Genomic DNA, 22,535 nt, shown 5'->3' with positions numbered 1-22,535 from the left:
TTCAGTTTCTGAGAACTAAGAAATCTGACACCTCCCACCACCCTGGGATTCACCTTTCCTTGTCTCTCTTTCCCAACCTGAAGATCAGCATTTAGCAGATTGTTGGAATCCATCAGAACTAATAGAAAGAATTGTCAAGATCGATTCTGAATCAACCAGGGTCAACTTTAAATTAGAATGTTTTGCCTGGAAATTGGATGAATTTCATATACCATGTTTCCCTGAAAATAAGACCTAGCCGATAATCAGCTCTAATGCATCTTTTGGAGCAAAAAGTAATATAAGACCGGGTCTTAGTTTACTATAAGACTCAGATAATATAATATAATATAATATAATATAATATAATATAATATAATATAATATAATATAATATAATATAATATAATATTATATTATATTATATTATATTATATTATATTATATTATAATATTATAATAAATATAATATAATATAATGTAATACCAGGTCTTATATTATTTTTTGCTCCAAAAGATGCATTAGAGCTGATTGTCCCTCTAGGTCTTATTTTCGAGGAAAAGGGATGGAGTTGGGAGGACATGGGGAAAGTCAGATCCACATTCTAATACCTGTTCTGCCACTAATGAGGTGATTGGGGAAGTCCTTTGGCCTCTCTGAACCTCAACCTCATGTATGCCCAATTGAAGAGGTTTGACTAGATAATCTTTAAGGTCCCTTTTGACTCTAAACATGTAAAATTTAGAATTCTGGTGTTTGCTTTTCCAGTCATCATCTTCTAGGCCATTAATAGGTTTTCCAAGGAGACCATGTAAGTAAGGTATCATGGAAGTGCAAAGAACTGCTATGAATAATCATGCAAGGACAATGAATGGACACTAGGACAATCCCAGGTACACCAGGAGGTGTGGTCACCCTTGCTTTAATTCAGTCTTTGTTAGCTGGGCTTCAGTTTTCAGTTGTTGCTTGTGGTTGCAGAGAAGGCTATTTGGAATTTGTAGTGAGGACTCTGTTCTGGGATTTCAAGGAGGCTTTACATATGGGTGACCAGAGCAGCTAACATGCCTCACAATCACATAGGTTGTCCACATACACCCCAGCCACCCTACCCACTCCTGAACAAGAAGCCTGAGCCCAGAGTTAATGCACCTCCCAGCCACACCCTAATGATTGCACCCTCCACCCCAGTGGTCTAAGGTCAGTTAGTGAAGAAAATACTTAAGTCTCCCTGGGCTCAAGTGTACAACTCTATGCTATCATCATGAAAACTTGACCATACAGAAAACAGATACCTGAATGAAATATCCATTATCCTCCAAACATTGGTCATTGTCTGCACCATCACTCTTACCTTTCTTCTAATATGTATAAATATCCCAGATTAAAGGTGTATTGGCTGCACTAGTAAACTCGCCTACTCTCTGGAAACCAGAACAAATGGGAAAAAAGCAGTACACCTGAGAGGTACATTAGCAGTGAGAACTCCCCAATTCAGTTACTCTCACGGTTTTGAACTTGCCTTCCCCTGAGATCTGTAAGAGCAACGAAGGGTTTGTATGAACACGACACAATTCCCAAAGTCTTTTGCAGGTCCTCAGTCCCATCTCTCCTTCTAACCTTTGGAATATTATTGACTGAAAAATGCAATCCCACATCAAAGCTAATCGTCATCATCAATTTGCCAGCCTTCTGAAGACTGTCGCTATTTCTTCAACTCATTAACTATTTCCAGGCACATTTGGGGGACAGTCTTTGAAGGAGTATAAAACGTCAACAGCTGAAACGCCAGGATTTGCCAGTAGAAAGATTGAAAATAGTCTGCTACTGCCCAGGGCCAGAAGACCAAACTGACAGTGTGGAATGGTTTGGGAGAAGGTAGTGACTATCTCTTGACCCACAAGTGGCTGCTGAAAACTTCCTTGCTCCTCCACATGGTTTCACATGGGTTGACCAGGGCTGACCTGACAGACAGCTCTGTGCAAATGCTGTGGCTGAGAGAGCACTAGAGCCTGAATGGCAGGGATGAGAGATCAGAGACAGGGCAATAAACTCAGAAGAGCTTAGAAGATCACATAGCAGGTCCCGAGACCTGGCCATTGTTGATTTCCTGGTGTTGCTATGGGCGGAGACCACGACTGTCATTACTTTGGGCGTCAGCACATTGAGATACACCAGGCAATCAAATGAAACTGGCTTTCCCGGGATAGAAATATTTTCCAGGAAAATGGAAAAAGGGAAAGGAACTGGGACATTGAGTAAAACGGGAATTGGCACTGGCCAAGGGACAGAGGCCAGAGCCACCTTACCCCCTAATTTGGGTGTTTTTTTCCCTCAACTTCAGGCCTTTAAAATTTACCAGTTAAAAAAAAAAAAAAAAAAAATTTACCAGTTGATCAACACCTGCTTTTATCAGACTCCTTAAATCTTTGTCTCATTGCAAGAGGTACCTGGAAAGTGTTTCTTTCTTCAGTTATTTGTTGTTCTTCGGTACAGATTCTCGTAGCATGGGGAGATCCCAAAGAACAGTGAACAACAAGTAGCATGTGAGCCAATATACCTGTAAAGTGGCAAGGGCCAGGACCCTGGACCAGCTACCCAGAGGGTCAAGTATTCCTGTATCTGAACTAGAAGGCCTTTGTACAACTGCACTGCAAACCACCTCCTAGAGCAGCCGGTGGGGAAAAGCAGAGGTTGGAAAGGGCTGTGGAAGTGAGAAACCTTCCTTACTGAAAGAAAACTATCCCATATTTGGTTTATGAAGTGTACCTCTCAGTAACCAGGGCTGTGGCTCCCATGGATGGTGAGCCATTGGTCAGCATCACCAAAGGAGACCTTTCAGAGTTCATGGGTGGCAGCATAGCATAATGGAAAGAACAGCTTGGAAGTCAGATGGTTCTATTGAACCTGATGACCTCTTGTTCTCTTCCACTGTAGGTTCTAGAATAAGATGAGCTTCACGTCAAGTAAACATGGAATGTGGAGACATTATCTTCACAGGAGTCATAAACTCAAATTCTACATACTAGAGACGAAAGAGGAGACTGAAGTTCATCTCGAGGGGGCAGCTTCCACTCAGTGTCCATGAGTGTTTGCTATATAGGAATGTCAGAATCAAAGACCACCCACCCAGGGCCCTACTGCAGTTCACTTCCGTTGCACAGGTGCATCCCAACATTGGAAGGCCATACTAAACATCTCGATGGCATAGAATCAGCCCACAGTCAGCCAGTGTGTAACCTCTAGCTTCCATGGCCAGCTTTTTTTACCCAAAGCACAAATCACAACCCACTTTTTTGGTTCAAATAGTTATATTTCATTATACAGGAAAGCTCTGTTGCTCAATTTTGTGCGTGTGTGTGTGTGTGATGGGTGCTAGAACTTGGTCCAAAGCCATTGCAGGGGCAAGCCAGACTAGCATGGCTCGCCCTTATCCCACAACCTCCTGAAAGCCTGTCAAATCTATATTTTGACCACCAGCTTCTTTTGAACGACTCCTCTTTCCCGTGTCTCCTATCTTAACCCTACCAGCTTTCCCCAAAACCCTGCAATTGTTTTAGAGGATACTGCCTCCTCTCCCCCAGATCCCATCACCACAGCTTTAATACAGTGGTCTCATCAGCACCATTAAAGAGATCCCCAAAGCCCAGTTATCTGGAGAGTTCCCCAGCTAAACTCTAGCTCCTTGTTTGAGAAACAAGAGATCTAAGCTGGTTTCATTCAAGCAGATCTTATATCTTTTAACCTGGTCAGCATTAAATCAGATGGTTTGGGGGATAACAGAAACTCAGCAGTGAAGGAAAGCTCCTTGTCCAAATCCTTGACTGAGACAGAAAACTATTCCCTGTGTACTATTTATTCAGGGAGAATAGCTCAGATGTGGCCTCAGGTTGGCTCAGGAGTTGTGGCTTTGCCCAGGTTTGCAGCTGAAGACTAAAAAATACAAGTACTTCAAGCCATCTTCCCCAAGTCTCTGAGTGAGTGGTGGTGGCTTGACCGGGATATAGGACCCAGAGCCCTCCTTGTGGTCAGCTGGGCTCCCTGACCACTAGACCACACAGTCGGTGCTTAACGTGCACTCAGCAAACCTCATGCTCTATGCCTGAAGAAACAGCTTTTCCAAAAACAGAGCTCTCTTTGTGAACAATTCAGCAAAAATTCTCTTTCCAGCTGTGAGATGGGATTCATGTTGCAAATGCTGGTGTTAATTAAAAACATCCACCTTCTACAGTTTCAACAAGAGAAAAGCACCACGTGGGATGGGTTCCTAAGTACTCCTCACCAAAGCACTTATAAATATGATTTTATTTATGACATGGGTTGCTGGGGGTTCTCACAAATATTATCATTCTTAATTTTCAGTCCCAGTGAAAGAAGTGGAGCCAAGGAGATGGATGTGATGGGTATAAATCGGCATAGAGAAAGACTGTATCAGAAGAAACAAGAATACTGTTCCTGTTCAGAGCATTTGAAAGATGTTCAACTGTCTCTGTTAATATCAGGAAATTTACCTACTTGAAATGAGATGTTTACCTGCTGAGTCACTAAATTTATTTTTCACGTGGCTCTTAGTCCTTCAGACATGAAGAAACTGAGGTGTGATAAGGCCAGGGACATTCCACAAAGGATGACACTATACACTCAATAATTGGAATGTGAAATCATACTTCCTCATATTCCTATTGCAGTTCTGAATTTATTGGGAAATCTTTATCTGAAACGGTCCAGAGCTAGTGAGATCAGCAAGACGGAGGTACATTCCTTCCTGTGCTTGTCTCTAGTTGGTTCATTTGTCCCGCTTTCACACACGAACCAGACAGGAAAGAATGGAGCCAAACCCACATCATTATGAATGAATTTCTTTGTTTTTAATCTCACACAGTTTAAAATACAATATGAAATCAGGCTACAGTATATAAAAAACTCTCCAGCAAAATGATGTGCCAGCATCAGCTACTAAAATAAACAAACAAAAACTCCCCCATAAGAAATTTTATTTTGCATTTAAAAAAAACACATAGACACACCTACATCGCTACATCTCTAAGCTACCTCAGTTCTGATTTTTAAAAAGCACCTGCTTTTCCTTTTTTTTCATCTTGCTTTTAAATTTTCAGCTTTTTAAAAAATATAAATTATATGAAAATACAAGTTGGAAAATAGTCAAACACAATATAATCTTTTTTACTACTATATTTCTCAGCTTAAAAAAAGTATTCTTAAAAAAAGTTCAATAACTGAGGCAGTATTCCTGATAGAGATAATTTCATTTTAATATATATATTTTATATATGTATATGTATACATATATTTATGGTTCCTTGAAAGTTCTTTGGAATGTAGATAAGAGTTCAACACATTTATATAGACCCCAACAGAGAAAGCAGCATGCACAGCATGACTAGAAGAGAGAAGGTGTAATTTCCACCATGAAGATTAGGCAGGTTAATGCTCTAAAACCCAGAGTGTTCATCTCCAAAGTGAGGAAAAGCACATCTGATCATGGAATGCTACCGCCAATCCCCATCACCACAAAACCAGGGCTCTGTGTAGGGAAGTCCCCAACCCCTGGATGGAGAAGGGAACAAAAGTAACTGAACCCTACAGCCAAAACTGATATGGGTTAAGGCATCTCCAGGAAACTAAGGGTTTCCCCCAGCTAAACCAGATTTGCCCATCCTTCCTCTGAAGCTAACATGTGTTTTTAAAAAGTATAAATGCAACAATTCTGCTGCATTTCCAGTGTATAAACCACCCACCATTCTTCCTGGGATGGTCTCTGGCCTTTGGACAGAAGGATAAAAAGCATCTGGCCAGATCAACAAAGCTGTCTTATCTAATAAACTATCTATAAATACTGAAAACGGTGGACCCAGAGAGAAAAGCATCTGAGCGAGCAAGCGGGTTGAGGAGCATGACGACACACTTTCTTATATCTTATCTGCTACGAAATTATTGCAGGAGTTAGACACACTCACACAAGAGGAGTTTTTGGCATAAATGTAATAGGAAAGCTGGATGAGTTGAGAAAGTGATTTTATGCCTGGTTGCAAACAGCAAGCCATGACTGATGCCCAGCCTTGGTTCTACTCTCACCCACTACTGAAATGTGGAAAAAGACTTAACCTCGATAACCCAAGCATTATCTCAGCTGCAGTTTTGCATGTCTGTGCACGCACACACACACACACACACACACACACACACACACACACACACCTCTGCCAGTGCCCAACAAAGATCACATAATCAAAGAAAAAACAATGTAGTCCAACAGTTCCGCCTAACACTCCCTGAGCAGTTCCTAAAATATTTCGAGAGCTTCATTAAGGCACCTGCATTTGGAAGAAGGTCAAAATACACAACTGGGCTAATTCTGCCTTGCTTTCCAAGTGGACTCTCTGATTTATTAGTATGAGGAAACTCATGAATCACAGAGCTAAGTTCCTGATAATTACGGTCTACAAGAGGACCTGGGAATTGACAATCCATTTTCTTGAAGACACACTAGAAGGTTGTTAGTACTTTCAGTTTCTCAGCTAGATCCTAAGAAAGGCTAGCCCTGAGAAGCCCATCTTAAATGTTTCTTCACCTCTCTCACTGAAGTCTATAAAGCCATCCCACTGTTGTTGTCTTTTGTTAATGGGGGAATCCATATAGTAGGGGAATCCTGATTGGAACTTTTCCTCACTAGTTAGATGTTGATTCCCCTACTCCAAACCCCATCGTTAGATTACCCTCCATAACTTCCTCATTGATTAAATTTGCAGTTAAATTATAGGGGAACCAAAACTATATTCAGATCTCATGGATGGACCACCCTAGTTTCTTCATTCAAGCTCCTCGTCTTATGTGTTTCCTTTGCCATCAAGTCATTCCTCTCTTCTGCAGTTACGAGCCTTCATTCACCTGTGCCACGATAACAGACCCATGCACAAGGCCCTAACAGCGGCTACTCTATTCACTTTGCATACACAGTCTCACCTGACATCTGACTCAGCTAGCAGTTCTTCAAAGGAAAGCCTTGCATTTCTCCTCCCAAAGTCAGCCAAGCCCCATTTTATTTGTATGCTCCCTTAATTTCCATTGTTCCTAAAACACAGTGAGTCTAAATGGCTTTATCAGACACTTTTTAACTCATGTCATGTCTGCAGTTACTCTTGCACTCACCAAGCAGAAACCTGTACATTTCTCTCTACTGAATAACAGGGAGGGGGGAAGCAAAAAATGTGGGATGCTGGGAAAATAAGACACAAAGGAGAAAGTGTAGAGTGTTAGTTTGGAATCACATGCATTCAGGACTTATTTCTTAAGACCTGAGGGGTAATGCCCATGCACACAGCTTTTATTCCAAGTCATATGTTACAGGTATAGAACCAATAAAGAACCAAGTCAATTTTCCTGCTTTGATCTCCTTTCCATGACTTCAACAGTGCTCCTACATTTGCTGTGGTACAAAACCAGGGCTGAAAAATACATTCAGTTCAATGACTTAATACTTCTTAGCTCAACATGAAGTCTAAACCCCAAGAATCCACAAATAAGTAGAGGGGTGTGATGATAAATTTTTAAAATTATAGATGAAATTTACACACACAGTTCCCTTGTACCCAAATCAGCATTATTTTTTCCTTCATATATAAGCCACAGGAATTTGGGGTCCCCAATCTCAGTGACAGCACTTTGCATTTCCAGTGGGGTCTATATAAACAGTTTTCTTTCACTATGACAGAATCCTTAGCCGGCAAATAAAAACAAACTTGCATGATACTGCAATACTGAGACCACCTTAGAGCTTAAGACGATTTTTAAGAAAAAAAAAAAATACTGGCACAAAATTTAATAAAATAAATTTTAACACAGAAACAGTTTTGGCCCCTCCCCACTGAAGTCCATCTTTGTTTTAAAAGTAGAGTAAAAGGTCAAGAGTCCTTGGGTTTTAGTGCACCCCTTCCCCCCCAAACAAAATGTTCTACCCCATTTCCCTCTTTTTTGGCTGACCAGACCTAAAACAAGCAAATGAATTGCCTTTCATCAGTCACATGACTCCTAATGTCTCAGTTTCTTTCGCTAATAGGTCCATAACTCGAGACACAATTTTTCCATGGATGATTTTAAAAAACGATTGGACACTTGAACCAGATTCTTCAAGCTTCTAAGACCCTTCTCTCTGTCCTGAACATTTGCTCAAGAATTTCTTGTCCCACCCACCCCACCATTCCTGGCTCTCTGTTTCCAACCATATACAATTGATTATAGCTGCAGCTCACTTAGCTCCCACCCCTGAATGTAAAAAATGAGTTCTGAAAAATTAAAAATAGAATAACAATTAAAAATTAAGAGTCCAACCGACGTGGTTGTTCTTTGAAATGTCTCAGGGGAGTTTCCCCAGCCCCTTTGGTGTCCATCACTCATCAGCATCGGGCTTGACATCCAGCATGGCATGGAGTTCCTCAGGCGTGTATCCCAGAAGGCTCTGCAGGTCACACACGAAGCGGTACACGTAGCGTTTACCCGCTGTCTTGTGGATGATGTTTTTGTCATAATAGTAGCGAAGGCCGCGGCTCAGTTTCTCATAATTCATCTTAGGTTTGTTTTTCCTTTTTCCCCATCTCCTGGCCACCTGAAATTTAAAAGAAAAAAGAAAGAAAGAAAGAAAAGGAAAAAGAAGGAGGGGTAAAAATCTATAAAATGATCCAAGTATACATGTTCACATGCCTATACCTACCTACCCATGGTGACCCATGATGTTTAAGGAAGACAGAGACTCATGGACATAGAAGATACTTTTCTGACCTATCTCTTCTGAATTCGAGTTTTCAAGGGTTGGAAAAAACGGCAGCGAAGTTGATTCTCTAAGTTGATTAAAACACAGTGAACCTGAACTTCTGCATAGTGGACTTAAAGTATCTGATATTGAAAAAAAGAAAAGCAACATTCTGGACTCTCTTTTGTCCTTATATTATTAAGAGAATGTCCCTGCTTCGAAAGCATGACATCTCATGTGAGGAAGTGGAGGACTCAGATGCAATCATACCTGTCTTCCACCAACAGGAAGCAATTTTAGTTCTGGGACACCATACTTTCTCACATCTGCCAGAACAGAACAGCAAAGGTGTCTCTCTTATCTTTTTTTTTTTTTTTTAAATCCTCACAATTGGGCACAGAGCAACCACTCAATAAGGATTTGTTGGATAAGAGAATGAATTAATGAATAACTTGTACCAATCTTCCAAGGTCTCTTGAATTGTCTGACCCCTTTCAGATTCACAGAGCCAAGGGAAGTGCTAAGTAAGAGAAAGCAACTCATATTTATGAAGAGCTCCTATGTGCCTGACATCTTTTGATCCTGGCAAACAAATGAGCATCATAGACATTTTCTCTCATTTTCAAATGATGGAACTAAAGCTCAGATAGGCTATGTAACTTGCTAGAGGTCACACAAGAAGCAAGTGGCAGAGCTGAGATTTGAATCCTAGAAAATATTAGCACACTCACACAACCCCTTTCTAGAGTTCTCTCTAACCAAGTACTCTCAATCACGCCTATCTTACCTCATCTGGGTCAGAAAGCTTGAATTCCCAGCCATCTCCTGTCCAGCTGATAAAAGACTGACAGGATTTATCAGTGAGTAATTCCAGAAGAAACTGCCACAGCTGGATCGGTCCACTGCCTGGAAACACAAAGGATTGTGAATCATTACACCCGATGCTCAGCATTCTGGGCAACTAATCCCAGGATACAGTACTCTCTCTTGCCCCCTCTCTCAGTCCATCTAGCCAGAGGACAAGGAAAGCAACACAGAGAATAAATGTTGGAAGAGACGCTATGAAGTCGAGCAGATTGAGAGGGTGAAGAAGTTCCTACCAAAATAAAAAAGGAAAAGCACTTAAGACAATATATCAAATTGCCTAATGTTGATTGGCTTAAGGGTCGGTCCATTTTTATTACTAAGCAAACTCCAGAAAGAATATACTGACTCTATCCTCTGAAATGTTCTAATGTAGCATAATCTTTTGTGCCCTCAAACACTAACTCACTTTGCCTTAAGAAGTAACAAAGGTATTAACTGAAGAATGTCTTTGCTAGTTCCAATCAGAAGTCAAACCTCATAAGCACTCCTCTACCTAGGGAGACTTTGGCCCCTGGTTTGCAAGGGAGAAGATCACTATCCTAGGCTTATGTAATTAGCTGGGTCATTAATACTCCTCTCCTGTCCTCCCATGACACGTATAGGCAAGCACCCAAACTAAGAAAGGAATGCATCATGACTTTGTGAGCAACTGACTGGCCACCCAGGAAATCTTCAGGGGTCAGGTAAGGACTGTCTCGAATTCTTCACAGATTCAGTACACACACACACACACACACACACACACACACACACACACACACACTATTACTTTCTTGTCTTAGCCATCAACACTGCCAAGATCTTAGTTCTGGAAGGCCTGGCATACTCTGATGGTCAATTTATCTTATGCTAACAGATTCATGCAACATAGGTTTTCCTTTCTATTCAGAAATGACAATTCTGCCAGTGACTCCTATCTGCCTTATGGGAGTAGCCGGAGAGACAAATATGGGTTCAACAGTCCATGCCGCTTGTTCCATGTCTGCACTGTGCCTTACAACACCATCTCAGAAGCAATCTGGACAAAGTAGGACTGGGAAAGATCCAGTCCATGTAGATGAAGGGAGCCTTGGATACTCTTAACTCATACAGGAACATTTGACTTTTTAAGGCTCTAATCCTTAACCTGAGTTTCAAATTTGTCTGATTCAAAGTAAACTGAGATTCAACAGGAAACGAGCTTTAGGTTGGTTCCCTCTCAATCTAAAAACGAAATATCCATTATAATCTATCAGGGTAATCTCTTGTTCTATCTTATACTTCTACCAGGCATGTTAACATAGATCATGTTGCATACTCCTAAAATCCACTGCCCACTCCTCTCTATAGATGAAGCACAGTGGTCTCACTGTTTCAATCCTGTTGGTGTGAAAAAAGGTGCTCAGGAGAGTCATGTGACTTTGCTCCAAGACACAGTTAGAAAATGGTGGTTCTGCGTCTACTGTCCAGGTCTTCAGCCTCCAAGCACGGGGCAACCTCGACAGACACCTATGAGGAAACAGTGACGGGTGTGCATTGTCATCTGACAGCCAAGGAAGTGTTCCTTCAGTAACTGCTTCCTAGTGGTGGTTTCCAGCGCTCTTCCTCTGCACAACCCAAGCTAAAAATGGAAAATGAAATATTGCTACCTCACCTCATCCTTCTAAGAATGCACCCTGAGCTCTTTAAAACCATCTTGCAAGAAATACCCTACACTTATTCTAGAATAAAATGATTCAGTGAATGCCTACAAAACAAATTAACATGCGCGAAAACAGACCTGAGTGCAACACTGGTTAAGCCTTATCCTCCTCGGTTCTCCCCGCCCTTGTTAAAAAAACCACTGGGTGTTTAGACACATTTGCAGGTTTCTTAGAAGTTGAGTTAAAGTCACAAGCTACAACTCCCTGCCTGGGCTCACAGGACTAAACCGGACATCATATGGGGATTCCATTGAGAAGCCACCCTGATGGGCAGAAGGAATAAGAAAACAAATCTCTATTAAGAAATGCGATGGAATTTCTGGTGGCAAAAGGAAAGAAGTAAAAAGAAAAGAAAGGCACCTGCAAGTCCCTTGTGACATAATAGATTTCCAGATGAAGGGCAAAATGACTATATACCCAACAGGACCCCTGAGGAGTGACACACAGAGAAAAATCAACTACCCCCAAATTATGTAAATGAACTCTGGAGTTTGTAGTTCTCTTTTGAGTCAGGTTCACAGACTGCGGACATTAGACAGAAAGGAGTTGCTTAAACACCTCTGGCAGAGCAAAATGTTCACGAGTGCTATGATCTCCTGCACACCTACTATGCACTAGACACTGCGTTGATGCATATACACTTCTCGTTTATTCCTCACAGTAACTCCACGGAGTAGATGTTCTTTGTTCTTACCATTGTACAGCAGGGAAAACTGGTAAGTGTACCACTGTGTGGCTGGTGTCCACTGGCCTCGGTCAAGGCCATTCCTATTAGAAGTGGAATGGAACCCAGGCAGGCTGACCCCCAAATTTTTTACTACTTTGCCCCTCGACAAGACCAACCCAGAGGCTGGCATCTAAACTGCCTGCCTGGTCACACTAATCCAAGGGAGAAAGAGACCTGTCTTTTAAAAACCATCTCCTCTTCCTCAACTCTCACAGCAGCCACAGGACACTGGACGGACAGTGGTTCTCCCAACCCTCTCACAGCTAATGACCTCGGTGTTCACCTCCACAAGTGACATTTCCAGTCCAATTAGTCAAGTCTCCTCTTGGTAGCTGTTAGGCTATGTCACTTCATTATTTCATTATTTCTCCCTCCCACTATTTACCGTAAAACCTCTCTCATGCTATTTATTTTAAAATTCCTTTGGGGAATAGGAGGCTAGTGATACCAAGCTGAGGAAAGGGAAGGAAACATTGGGCTTCTATCCGGCAAGTCCCAGAGAGAAGGACCCAGGAGCACACACACCACCGTCTCTTGCCCTTGAGACTGGGCAGCCATAATGTAGAGAAGGGGACTTCAGTTCATGTCACTGGAACCAGCTCACAGAGGAAGGGATTTCAGACAGAGTGATTGTTGTTTTTCCTGCCAGCGCCATTTCCCAAATTGAAATGTCCAAGTCACAGGCTCCATCTGCCCTGCGCCAGCCTTTCTCTGTATATTTGACCCCTGAGGTCTGTGTATGTGGTCGAAGAGCAGGGTGAATTCTGTCTGCAGGGGCTATTTATTTTTTCTTTCTCATTGTGAGTTTACCTCTGTTCATAAAGAACATCACAGTGTGAAAATTGGCAACTGGGAGCCCAGGCTCTAAAATACGATGCTCTCTAACTCTTTTCTTTTAAAGGGAGGAGGGAGCATAAATAGGAAAAGCAGATACCTAAAGAAAGCTCAGGAACTGGATGGGAAGGAACGTCTCTGGTTAGCTTCACAATAGGAAAGTCAAAACAGTGGTGATGTCAGCTCAAGTCTCCTTCCCCCAATTCTTGAAGAAAAATCCTGTGAGCCCACCCAGAGCTAACATGCACACGGTGCTCTGTTCTCATCCTGGGTTTTCTGAAAGTCGCTGTTTACCCTTGAGAAAGCCCACGTTGTCATACCAAATGAAAGGAATCTATGATTCCTCCAGAAGAGTCCTCTCTAGTTCCTTTGTGCTGACTCCTAAACTGCAAATAGGAAGGACACAGGATTCTTCTCACCGCAAGAATTCTGGTTTCAGGATGGGCTCCTTGCCTGGCTGGACTAGTGAAGAGTCTAACACAGGAACCTGTTTCCACAACAATGTGTCACCCTCACGTCAGGTCTGGGAGGGGCATTTGGGGCCATCTGGAAGCCCATAGCTTGCAGGTAGCTCTGGGGTTGGAACGCACACTAATTACTCCCAGCAACAAGGCCATGGGAACATCTTATGCCCTAGACTTACAGAACACTGGACGAGGCTAGCATTCCCAGCTACAGGCTCTCCCAGAGGATTTGCTTCTGTATTGCTTAGTGTAGGTCTGCCCCAATCCCCAGGGCTATAGGACTTCATCTCTTGCCCTTGCTCACATCCTAAAATTGTAAATACATCCTAAAGTTGTAAAGCCTTTTCCTCCATTCTCCCTGCACCTCCTCTCACGCCTCGGTCCAACCCCATCCACCCACCCAATTGGACTGTGGTCCCAGTGACCTTTGTCCCAGGGAGCAGAGAATGGTACTAAGAATAGTGCCAGTCATGGGAAAGGGGAGCTCACATACTAAATGTGACTCACAATGGTGTCCCTGTCTGGGGGCCCCAAGGCAGTCAACGGCGGCCTTCACCATGCTGCCCTGGGGTGTCACACATCAGGAATCTGGTGGCATCACTGGGAAACTATGCTTCTCAAGTCGAAGCTCTGAGCCACAGCAACAGAGGGGTCCCTGTTAGAATGAAGTCTCTCTCCCAAGAAGTGGTGGGGGAGGGTACCACACACATTCACACCCACCCAACTCTCTGGGCCTCCACACCCTGCCGTCTGCTCCCTCCACCTCCGTCACTGGCAGTGTAGCAAGGGGGATTTCCTCTGACTGCTTTGTTCTTCTCAGCTTCTGGGTAAGAGGAAAATTCTTAGTACAACACAGACAATCCTGATTTGAAGAACTAGATACAACTTCAGAAGAAGAAATATCAGGTGGGTACATGGAGGGCCAGCAGAACAAATGTCATGAGTATGTTTCCCTCCAGATGGGACACTCAAGGCACTTCAAATCCAAGGCTACAATCTCTCTCTCTTTTTTAAGGAAAAGCTTCAAGTAAATTCCTACTCATTTTGGTTTTGTTTCAAGTCCCTTCTCCTTGTCTAGTAACTGGGAGGTCTGCCAATCTATCTCAATGAGGGTTAGTTATTAAAACTCCCCTGCTTTTTTGCTTCCTTATTCTGAGTATAACAAGTGAGCAACTTAAATATGTATATAGCAATGGGCTAGGACAAAATTTTGTAGTGAGGTGCTCTCTTGATAATAATCCTTTCCATTTGGCAATTTGTCAGTACCTTTCCTCTCCTTTTCAAGGCACAGGGGTTGCCTGCCTATGTCAATGAATTCAGGGTGGGGCTTCAGTTTTTCCTTTTCATTTCAACTGCAAGTTTTCCTCAGTCCTCTGTGCCCTAGTGCGAGGCTCACACAGAAGGGCTGACTTCCCTACAGATGGAGGTCAGCTCAGGGCAGCGACTCTCACTGTGGTTTACTTACAAGACCAACCTGACGGTTTGCTCAATGTCCACCCCCCGTCACTAGAAGCTATGCTCCAAGGGCAGGAACTATGTTCTTTCACTGCTAGAATCCAAGGCTTAGAATAGTGCTCACCAACAAACACCAACCATCAAAAAGCTATTTGCAGTTGAAGGACTGTAGTTGTCAGCTCCCTGCGAGCATGGACTGTATCTTTCTGATCCCTCTTTTCTCAGGGCCAGGTATGGTAGCTGCTCCCTGACAGGTGCTCATAAACATTTACTGAATTGTATTACAAAAACAATCCTCCTCTGAAGAAAGGCGTAAGGATGTAAAAACCGACCCAAACTGCTTCTATCTCTAACTATATTTGGGACCAAACAGTATGGGTGACTCCCAGGCTATGTTTCATCAACGTGTTCCCCAAAATAAAAACGACCACACCTCTTGTCCTTTGGGGATTAATGTGCTACTTTGAGAAGCTAATCTCTTTGGCTTGACTCTAAAAGTCAAATCAAATACCTCAGTGTGGGCAGGACACCACATTTATTTTAACCTATGAAACTCTCATGGTTGGTCACCCTTGCAACAGGGCTGACTTTGCCCTAATAGCACACATCTGCCAGGTGTTCCTAAAACAGACGAACAAGCCTGACTGGCCCCTCCCTTCCACCCAGGTGTCTCTACCCACAGCCAAACGATGATGGCAAAAACAGAACACTCAAATCCAGAAATGACCCATCTGTTCATAAGTGTATCTTTCTTTCATACTACAGTAGGAGCCCCCACCTCTGGGGTGGAGTGGGTGACCCCAGAATCTAAGCATCACCCCCTTTCTGTCTACCCCCTTCTAAATTATCATTCACAAAAAATTCCAAAATCTCTCTATTTCCATTAAGTCTTTATGAAATGAAGTTTAATGACAAACGGAAAACATCCTGACAGTTTCTTGCCTGTGGACCAAACTCAACCTGAAGTTGCACAAGTGTTCTGCCTAAGAATGAAAAATTCAAGAGACCATACTGATGGATTGTTTGACAACCAAAGCACTAGGAAGATTTTTAAAAGAAAAGGAAGGGTAGGGGCTGCTTGATATTTTGGCTTAGTTTTGTGCACCTATAGGCGCCTTTTCCTATCTCTTCTGAATTATGCCCTACCTTTGCCCCCACCCCGACCCAATCTCATCTTACCTCCAACATGATCCATGTATGGTACAGTCTATAACAAGCCACCAAGGCCTTGGTTTAATAAAATCCCTGTTAAGTCAATATGTTTTATACCTATGCTCCTTTATCTTCAATGGCTAGTAACTCAAGGGAAGCAATTGGGGATATAAGTTCTAATAATTCAACTCAGAATCACAAAAAACATTCTAACAGGTGCCTGAAAAACACTTGAACATAATGATAGACGATACCTTCATGACCTTGCATTTATTTAAATGTTGAAATAGCCAGTATCTAACAATGGAAACAAGTTAGAAAACATCTCTCCAATCAATTAAAACCAGCCTTTGATGTCAACTCCATGTTGCTGATAGGTGAGACCAAAAGAAAGGAGAAAGCATTAAAAATAATAATAAAGCATGTCAAGCAATGGAGGACTGATGACGGCAGACAGTATCCTAAAAAATTAAAATAGATACATGCCTGTGGGAAAGGCCAACACGGGGAGTCAAGGGTCCAGGGCTTTGATCCCAATTCCTCCCTGATTCACTGTGCCATCTTAGGCAACTCATTTAACCTCTCTGGGCTTTAGTTTTCCCATCCCTAAAATGTAAATAGTAATCCCTGCTCCTTCTCACTTTATAATAAATTGGGAACAACATAAAATACAACAATGAAACAACAGAAAAAATACTTTTTAAAGCAGACTTTTCAAAGAAAGATAAGAAAAAAAGATGGAATTGAAAAGAAAATAGCAAAAGCATTAGATAAAATTCAATGATTCTTTCAAGAATTAAATTGGCCTTTTATATGGCAACTTTGAAGTAGGGGAAAGTTGGAGGCAAAAATAAAAAAAAAAGATGAAAGTATATAAATGTAAAATGCTTTCAGTATCGTAGAGGAGAATACCAGTGAAGATTTTTTAAAGTTAGGGATAACTCTGTGAAGAAGTGCTTGCTCTCATTCAAAGTAGGTAGGCACAAAAAGATAGAGCAGATGCAAGCTGCTTTGCAAGTGAAAGTATCACAAACATTTATGGTTTGGGGAAATCTTCGCCACAGACAGACATAGATCCTCTTTCCCCTGGTGCACTTTTTTCCCTAATCGTTTCTGCTCCTCACCAAGCACGCTCTACCTAATTATTATGGAGGACTGACCTAGAGAGTTCAGCAGCGTTGCCCACAAAAGTCAGTAGTTTGGCCCGACGTAGACCCCATCAGCATTAACTGAAGGTGAAACAGAAAGTCTTGTCTAGCCATCAGTGTCTAAGACAGGCTGGGCAGGAAGCCCAGTTGGCTCGCCATAGGCCGGCTGGGCTGCCCACCTGGGACAGACGTAAGCGAGGCTCATTGGGAGTCAGCCTTGGGCCTGAGAATATGACAGTTATACACTGTAGTGTATGGAGAAAAGACCCTTGTTTTTGCCCGGGCTCCTCACACCTGCATGTGTTCAAGTACACATGTGTGGGGGTGGCTGTAGGAGAAAGGAGATTGCTCCTCTCTTAAAGGGACAGCCTATATTCAAATGCTGCTGCCTCTTTCCTCTAAACTCAACAACTCTGTCTAACCATGTTCAACCTACCACTCAGACACAGACTTGGAAAGCAAGCCGGTGAAGCTCAAGTCAGGAAGTGGGTTTCCTTAGAGTTTTTCCTCCTGATGTCTTCTAGGTAACAGATTCTTTTAAGAACTCACTAGAAATGGGTTTGGTTTGGATTTGAGGGTATAGGGTAAGAATTTTGTTAGATACCAAGGAAATGCTTTTTTCTAACCAATGTAAATGCCTAAAGAAAATGTCTTCCTAAGTATCTAGATAACAAGAAGAAAGATGTTTTCACTAACGAGGATTAAAAAATAAGACTTGAGAAATCCAAAGTCAGTGCCTTTTCCTCAGTAGATTCTTAATGCAATCTCTGGAATTTATTTTATCTGAGGGGTAAAGTGTCCCCTGCATCTCAAAGATGATAGAATGACTGCTTAAGCATCTCACAATTCCTGGGGAGGTGAACTAAACCCTAGTGATCATTTGAGAACTGAATTTTTAAAGCATGTATCCAGCAAATAATTTCTGACCACCCCTCAAATGTCAGGCATCGTAGCCAGATTGGGTTGAATAGCAAAATAGAATATTAACAATAGCATGGCCGTCGCAGAAGAAACACTATTTTGTTCCACCTTACTGTGAGGAGCTGAAAATGTCCTAATTTACACTTTTAAAGAAGACAGGACTGAGAACCTACCAATGAGGGGCCTTCACAAGAAACCATACCCACCTCGGCTCTGAAGGTCAAACACCTCCACACAGCTATGCCCTATGAGCACCTTTCCAACAAAGCAAGTCCCATCCACGTTTCAGAGTTTAAACTTTCACATTCACTCACCTTAGGAGAACTTTCACTCTCATTATCTCTCAGGGAGAGGTGAGTCACACATAAGACAATGCAGTTGGATAGTCATCGTCAACAATAAGCTGATCTCTAAAGCCTATCATGGGCCACCAAGAGCACTGGGATTGACCGTGGTCTTGAGTCCTGCTGTACAACTAGCCAGACAGAAAAGCTGTGCTAGCCTATCCGAAAACCCACGTTTATTAGTCAGGCCTGATGTGGGGGTCACACAATCTACGGCAGCCATCACAGCGTGCTGCTCAGGTTTCTTGCTGTAGGTAACATAACTGAGTGGATCCACCATGTCCCCACCAAGACCCCGCTTCCTAAAGGCTGCTCCAGCCAGGGACTGAGCCTGGTGGGGACACGAGGCCCTTCCTGTGAGACGGGAGCTTCTCGACTGGCCAACTGTGGAGGATTCCCCATTAGCCTGGCCAAAACTTTCTTGGAATTGGGCTGCAGTTGGAGGCTCTTCCCACCACCCAAATCTGCTCCTTCCCTCTCTCCTTCTACAGGTAAGACCTGCAGCATGGTCTGAAGGATCCCCTGCCTTCTCTTGCTCTCTCCCACTTTGTTCTTTGCAAATGTCCCCACCCTCTATAATAAATTTATTGCAAGTCTAATCACGTCTTGACATCTGCTTCTCAGCAGACCCAAACAAATACACTACTAATATTGAATATTTTCTTGTTAATTGTCTCACATTGTGAAAATCTTGGCAAGACATCTTCTTTTTATGCTGTGTGACTTTGGGGAGACCCCTTTCCTCCTCTGAACTTCAATTCCCTCATTGGTACAATGAGAGTAACAGAACCTTCCTCATGTGACTGTTGGTGACAAATTTAAAACAAAATAATGTTTGAGAAAGAGTCTAGCACACAGCAGGAATTTAACACACACGTGGGTTGAGCTGAAGGGCTGAAGTGACCTATCTGATATTAAATATCTGCTGTGCCCCAAGACACTACTGCCAGCAATTACTGGAATTCTGTAAGTAAAATATATTGTGCCCTGACTTTCCGGAATGTAGAATTATATTGGAAAGACAAAAAGTTTGGAGAATAATATGTCACAGTGGTAACAACTAGCACCTAAAGAACACTTCCTATGTACCAGCACTATTGTGGGTGCTGTCCATTAATTTCATTCTTACAACAATCCTATGAGATAGGAACTATTATTATTGCTATTTTGCAGATGAGAAAACTGAAGCACAAAGATGTTAGCTGGTCCAAAATCACACAGCTGGTTAGTGGCAAAGCCAGGACACGTTCAGGCTGACTGGCTCTCGAGTCCAGGCTCTTATCTCCTATACGATATAGGCCCTGAAATGTGACCTGGGGCTAAACAGCACGGGTGACCGCCCTCTCATGTTTTGACCTGGACTGAAATCTGAAGGCATACCCAAGTGACAAACCAGAGCGGATAAGCCTCCAACCTGCAGGCGTCACATGAAAGCCACTTTAGGAAGAACGGCAGGTGTATAGCTTATCTTGAATCGACTCTCTATACTGAGGAACCATTGCTCGTTCTCCAGAGCAGCCAAGACCATCCAGGGGAAACAGAGAGGTGCCCAGGGGCAAAAGCAGCAGGAACATCCGGGACATCTGGCACGACCTTTCCCAAGGGGAGCCATGGGGAGTCTCCAAGGCCTGATGTTAAAGGGAGCAAAGCAAGGACCCGTGTGAATGCCTCAGCAGCGTCCTGGCTGAATTTTGCTCAGTGGAAATATTTTACTTCAAAGACAAAAAGGTGGAGCTTCAAACTGGAGACAGAGTGGAATTCTAGAACAATCACTCCAATTCCATCATTTGTAGTTAGGTCTTGTTTTAAAAAAAAAAAAAAAAAAAAAAAGTGTGAGCCTCAGAGACTCCTTTAAAACAGGCAGGGGGGCTGTACTCAGAAAAGATGGGGAAACTTGTGAGATTCCTGACACCCAAAGTCCAGGCTCCCACCGAGCCTCAGAGAGTTGTACATAGCACCAGCATTTGAGATATACTCTGTGGAATATAAAAGGGTCTCTCCCGCCCCAAAGCCAGCTTGCAAGGTATTCCTGTAGCTGAAACAAGACACTCAGTGGTGGCCTTCAAAGGCCACAGATGGAAACAGGGAACCTCCACTTTCCACATTTTTAAAAGACATTTAGGGGGAAAAAAATAATAGTGAGGCCAAATACTCCTGCCACATGATCTTTTTCTACAGGTGGCACATGATTATGAAAAACTGTCACAAGGTGAATCAGGTAGGAGGCAGTAGTGAAACTGCTCTGCAGGCAACAGAAAGGGGCTTCTCCTCCCATCCAGCTCAGGTGTTCCCAGTTTACTTCCCCCGTGCTCCAAAGTGGTTTCCAGTCAGTCTCACCACTGAGCAGCATGTCAACCCATTACTCCAGTGAGATTCCCAAATCCATTCCATGCCCCACCATAGCGCCTACACAGCACGGAGGATCAGAATCCCTCCAGGTCCTGAGATGCTGGCTGGCAGCAAGGCTCCACTTGGGCTGAGGGGGTCTTTCTAGCTTCCTGCAACCTGCTACGAATAATAAGCACACAGGGGCCTCGGAGCCAGAAAGAGGAAGACGTTTTCTGCTGTTGCCTTTCTCACTTTGAAGCTCTCTTCCTCTTGTCCATGCAGGCGCTGACCAAGGATGTGCTACACTGAGACTGTGACGGCCTCCTGCAAGCCCTCCAACCAGCTCCAGCTTTGCCTGGCCCACCTCCGGGCCCCTATAAAGGCAGCTACTGCACACACCGGGCACCAGAGTCCTATGCTCACATCAGCAAGTTTGTTCTTCTCAACTTAGGTCAATTCAAACTGCCTCATACCGACAGCATTTATATGGAGACTATATTCCAGAACTTGGCTCAAGAAATAAACCCCCAAATTAAAAAGTTCTACACTGTTCCTAATAACATAGCCACTTGGGTTTAAATGTTTTTAAAATCTGTACAAAGTCACGCTGCAGTACTAATTTGCTTTGGTGACCCCTCTCCTCTTCCTTATCAGCAACGCAGGCTCATGGCCAAAGCTTCCTCAGTTGTCGTTTGTGCCCCAGTACATTGAGATTATTTTGCAATCCAGTTTTCCCTCACAAAACTATGATTTCAGGTAATGCTGCCAAATCTCAGGTTTTATTCTGAATTGAAAGGCTTTGAAGCACTTGCTTTTACAGTAAAGTTGTTTATTTTCGAGAACATGTTTCAGCAGTAGCTTTGGGTTACTGACCCCTAAAACTCAACTGCAAGCCAGAACTCCCAGGTTCTGCCCTTGGAGGGACTTTCTTATTGTTTGACTTTAGACTGGTTCTAGTGCGATCTATGAAATGGGAAAAAGATGATTTATTTCAGGCCCGAAGCAATTTGAGAGGACGTGTAAGAGAATGTGTGGGGCTTCTTTTTCTACAAGACTGATACCATTTTTCTGTGATGTCTCACCCCAAAATATTTGGAAGCTGAATTTAGGATTGTCCCCAATTTAGCCGTTAGGAAACTGAGAGACTACCGCAGTCACAAGTCAGCACAGCACTACAAAACAATTACATTATAGTTAATGAATGGCTTTGGGTTTTTTCAGGCTCCAGGATAAAAAAGAGCCCCAAACCCCTTCATTCACAGTTGCAGCTCGAAGGGTCAGGATACACCTGGATATTGACAAGAGCATTCCCACCAGGATGGCTCAATAACAATCACAGAAGTGATAGGAATGGATTCCTTATCGGTGGCAATGGGTGGCAATGTCCGGCAATCCGGGATGAAGTTGGATATAGAGGTGATTTACAGACCAATAACTCTGGACTGAAAGGCTAGCCCTGTCCTCACCCCCATTCCCCTCACTCATTCATATACATACAATGTTAATGAGTGGCCAGCACAAGAAAAGGCTCTAGGGACGCAAATGAGATAACCAATTAGTAGTGTCATCCCTTAATATAGGGAAAGATTTTGTATGCAAGTGAGACATCTTGCACTTAACATTCAATTCAGGAGTTACCTTCTGTGCAGACTGCAATTAGGTGGTCTTGAATAAGTCACTTTTTGTGACTCAATTTCATCATCTATAAAATGGGGCTGGAGGGACAGAGAGAAAAAGAGACTACTAACTGACAATCTAGTATATTATTCTATACCTACTGAAATTGAAAATAAAATCAGAGATGCCTATGTTTTTCAAGGATTTGGAAACATTTTGCTTAGGTCTATCAAACATACAGAAAACAGGGCT

At 42.9% G+C, this 22,535-nt stretch overlaps 1 protein-coding gene across 5 annotated transcripts in view; it reads right to left on the bottom strand.

The window, feature by feature from the left end:
• Positions 1-4,823: 4,823 nt before the first annotated feature.
• Positions 4,824-22,535, bottom strand: part of ETS1 (ETS proto-oncogene 1, transcription factor) — a 122,958-nt gene continuing 105,246 nt past the window's right edge. For all 5 annotated transcript variants that reach the window (XM_074321872.1, XM_019714816.2, XM_019714817.2 and 2 more), the window contains 2 exons: positions 9,532-9,650; positions 4,824-8,600 (listed from right to left, as the gene is read on the bottom strand). In XM_074321872.1, the coding sequence (XP_074177973.1) occupies positions 8,385-8,600; positions 9,532-9,650 (335 nt within the window). In that variant the 3' untranslated portion in view covers positions 4,824-8,384. The remainder of the gene's footprint in view (positions 8,601-9,531; positions 9,651-22,535) is intronic.

Source organism: Rhinolophus sinicus, linkage group LG16, assembly GCF_036562045.2.
Source record: "Rhinolophus sinicus isolate RSC01 linkage group LG16, ASM3656204v1, whole genome shotgun sequence".
Lineage (NCBI taxonomy): Eukaryota > Metazoa > Chordata > Mammalia > Chiroptera > Rhinolophidae > Rhinolophus > Rhinolophus sinicus.
Note: the sequence above shows the minus strand (reverse complement) of the source record. Positions and strands in the feature narration are given on the sequence as shown.